Source organism: Triticum dicoccoides, chromosome 6A (genome assembly GCF_002162155.2).
Source record: "Triticum dicoccoides isolate Atlit2015 ecotype Zavitan chromosome 6A, WEW_v2.0, whole genome shotgun sequence".
Classification (NCBI taxonomy): Eukaryota; Viridiplantae; Streptophyta; class Magnoliopsida; order Poales; family Poaceae; genus Triticum; species Triticum dicoccoides.
The window spans coordinates 417494342-417498379 of NC_041390.1; the positions used below are offsets into that span (position 1 = coordinate 417494342).

Sequence of the window (4038 nt, forward strand, 5' to 3'; positions counted from 1 at the left end):
AATACAATTCTAGCATGAATAATAAACATTTATCATGATATAAGAAAATATAAATAACAACTTTATTATTGCCTCTAGGGCGTATTTGCTTCAGGGTCGACCCAGAGTATATTTTACAGCATACAAGGGGGGCATGCCAGGATTTTTTGCAGCAAATAGAACTATAGCTCCTGATCAAGAATCAAGAAACAAGGCCGCTCAGGGCAGCTTTCTGAGAACCAGAATACGCAGCCAAACATCGATGTGGGGACATGCTCGTGTTTGAACCTGCCTTGCCAGAGCGCAACATCGTTGCGACACGCTCTCACAGTGGCAGTTAGAGATGGCATGGCATCTCGGAAGACAACGACATTCCGTCGTTTCCAGAGGTGCCAGCAGCAGAGAAACACCACGGCATCCGACGAGGCCTCGCCGACAATAGGGGAGGCGTTGAAGAGGTGGCCTTGTCACAAGTAATCTTGCTTGTGACAAGATGGACATGATAGATATCTATCATCCTTCTTGAGGGGGAGTGCTGGGTTGTATCTTCTCTGTGCTTCAGTGTGTGTCCACGCTTTAGGCCAATGTGGCCCATGTAACCCAACAACCTATATATGTGTTGCCCCCCTACAAAAACCCTAACCCCAAAGGAATACAGCACCACAGGTCAGTTCTCTATCTCAGCGGCCACCCCTCTCTCCCCTACTTCAGTAGAATTTTATCTTAATCAGTCAAAATAGATTCCATGTATCCTGATGGAGAGTACTGCAGATCAAAGCACATGCCATTTATATATGTAGTAGTGATCTAAAAGATTTTATATTAGTTTACAGATGGAGTACCTTATATATAACAAAAATGAAGCAGTAAACTTTACTACCAGAGCAACATCATATACACAATTTACCTGAGCTACCAAAATTAACAGTGGCACCAACCGCAAAAGAAAATTCAAGGGAGCCAATCTAAAATCGTGGCATATATATGACCGGTGGATCGAACTACTACCAAGCTGCTAAACAGAATCATGGGAAACTATTTAGTACAGTTTTTCAGAAGGAAGGGAAGACGTTGTTGAATGTTGAGTACATGGAAAAGAATATAAATACAACGTTTGATTTTCAGTCCAGGAAAAATAGCCGAGTAGATCATTTCACGTGCAAATCTAAGCGTTATTGTACATCCAGCTTGGATTAGATATGAAAATTGGTTGGATCCAGCAAGTAAGACTTAGAGCTCTCCTGGTCGAGGAAAGTTACAAAATTCTTCCAAGAGTGACAGTTATTGCCCAAATAAACTAGATAAAGCCGCCAGATATCCTGCTAGCTGCAGAAGTGTACAAACACAAGATCACGTATTAGTAGGGTAGAACCATTATTTAACGTTCTGGTAAGCAATTTTGGTGTTTCTCGGTGGATAACACATAAACTAGTTGCAGCATTTCTCTGGAAGAAAACGTTTTTTTGGTTATAATGAATATTACTGTCTACTAATTAAGATGCATTTCCTCTTTATGCTCAACTTATGTACCTGTCCCAGGATACCCTTTCCTGTCCGACTTTCCAATATCAATGCAGCAGTCAATCCTATCACCGCCAATGCACCGTTAATAGCTTCTGCTTGACGACGTTTCTGCAAAAAAGATAACAATGATGTGGTAAAAAAATAAAACATACAAGTAATAGCATATCAAATGTGTGCTGATTGTGCAATTTAGAGGGGCATACAACAGATGGGTTCTCCAGGAGTAATACAGATCAAGGTAATAAATTACTGTAGAAGCAATCATATATGCTCAAGGAAAGAAAACCAGCGATTATGCAATTGCATACGGGTCCTAAGATTTTCCCCAATAACACGATAAGACACTACATAAATGATAAAAGAAAATCATACGTCCAGCACTGAAGCGTTGCAATTTGAAAGATTAATTGGGGTCCATGTGAATGTCATTACAATCCACATTTATCTATTTACTAGGTTAGCTTCCTCCATTTTGTGACACACAGTCACATTTTGGTTGACAGATGAAGTAGACATGAAAATGGCAAATCAAGACAAAACAAAGAACCGCATATAATTAGGGGAAAGCCATGTTTTGATTCAAGTTGTTTTTTCCCGACAAATGCTGGATTTTATTGACTCAAATTGAAGCATAAAGGAGATACAAACACAATGAGCACACACCCAACCTCTGCATAACTAGGATGTACACACAAAGAACCACACAAGCAAAGAGCAAAGTCATACAAGACTGAAGCTATGCCAAGACGGAGGAAAAAGAAAAGAAAAACTCCAAAGCGATGAAAACAGCGATCGACGAAGTACAACAACGACCATATCCGCACCAACCATCTCTTGACATCACAAGGACAATGAAAAAGGTTCTCCTGTAACAATGAAACAGATTCAAGTTGCTAAGAAATATTTTTGTTAGTTTGCATCCCCTATAGAAGGATTCCTCTCAGGATTTCGAGAGACATTCGTTTCCATCATTTAACAAATTCTTGATCTGTATATATTATTGCACAAAACTTCTGTTTGTATAACTAGATAATATGAGGGAATACAACTTATGACATGTGGACTGCACTATCCTAGTTTTCTTTTACCAATAACAACTGAAAGAATTTCCCATTTCATCATTGCTTCTATTCGTTTTAGAAAATATATTTATTCCACAATCATAAATATCTATATTCCTTCGGAGGAGAGATTAATTAGTAGAATTACAGGACAGAAGTAACGAACCTTCAGCTTATCTCTGGCACGAATTTCTTGCATTTGTTTCACTGCTAAGCGCTTAGCTTCCTGTGGATCAACCATTATCACTTTCTGACCTGAACTTCCTTTGCCTTGTGGTGCCTGGTTCATTTGATGAGTTCCGCACCTCTTAGCTACCAAGCAATAATACCAAGAGTAATACAGCTACAACTATAATAAAAAGAAGCCAATTATTTTTCTCAGGATCCCTGTCAGAGTGTTGCAGAATTTCTAGAGCAAGAAAGCCTCCTGCTTGGGAATTTGGACGGAGGATCATGCTACATTTTATAGAACAGTTGATACCAAAACCAGAATATCATATTCGAACAAATTCAGAAGTACATAATGTTGCACTTAGTTAACAGTGATCATTTCCATTTTCTACACTATTAATTTACATTGTATAACCTACCAAACTCAGAACACCACTCAAGGTACTTGGTTCTGGGAGGAAAATACATGACCGTTAGGCGACAGGGAGGCGATCCGGGGCGATCTCCGCGCCCGACGGCGGAGCCACCGCCCGATGCCGGCGATCGCCGCCGGGTGGGCGGTCGCTTCTGGGCCCTCGCCGGATCTGACGATGATGATGCGGACGAGGATGGAGCGGAGCCGCCGGGGGAGTCACCGCCGTCTCCTACGCCGTCGGACCTAATCTGTGAATTCTTTCATTCAGGTTACTCGGAAGAGGAAGTAGCGACCACGGTGGACAAGGTGGTTCCCAGAGACGATCTGGCTCGTGAGGGGCTGCACGATGGAGAGAAGATCGAGATTGTTCGCCGGATCGTGCATAGAAGGACAGCGCCGTCGGCGCTTCGTCCATGGAAGGGACCTTTACCCAAGGTATGTTTGCCGAAGCTCACTGTGTTTGATCTGATCCGACCGGATGCGTGGGTTACGGTTAAGAGGAAGAAAGGACGGAGGTTGTTGTCCCGGAATGTGCGTCCGCCGGCGCCGGCCATGGAGGCCACGGCGACCGAGATTCGATCGACGAGGGCGACCGCGCTCGCTCAGCTGCTTGGTGCGGCCGGGCTGGATCGGGAGCCTTCGGGCCTCGTTGCCAATGGGCCGGACAATAATGGGTATGAGGCCCATTATGTCTTTCAAGGCCGGTCCGTTGAGTGTTTTCTGCCATGCACGTTCGATCCTTCGATCGTCCCAGCGCAGTCGGTACGTGCCGCTAGGGTTCATCGCCAGGGGAGTCGTGGTTTCCCGCAGTGTGGATCGGGCAGGGCAAGGAGGATCCCGCCGCTGCTAATGGCTGGACGTGGAGCGGGACCCCCTCCTGCTGCGAGT

General features: G+C 44.0%; 1 protein-coding gene across 2 annotated transcripts in view; it reads right to left on the reverse strand.

Moving 5' to 3' along the window:
- Positions 1-838: 838 nt before the first annotated feature.
- LOC119317075 overlaps positions 839-4038 on the reverse strand; it is an 11492-nt gene continuing 8292 nt past the window's right edge. Inside the window, exons 3-5 of one of the 2 annotated variants that reach the window (XM_037591475.1) lie at positions 2731-2853; positions 1510-1611; positions 839-1305 (exon numbers count right to left, since the gene is read on the reverse strand). In XM_037591475.1, the coding sequence (XP_037447372.1) occupies positions 1261-1305; positions 1510-1611; positions 2731-2853 (270 nt within the window). In that variant the 3' untranslated portion in view covers positions 839-1260. The remainder of the gene's footprint in view (positions 1306-1509; positions 1612-2730; positions 2854-4038) is intronic. The other variant, XM_037591476.1, reaches the window with a different exon arrangement.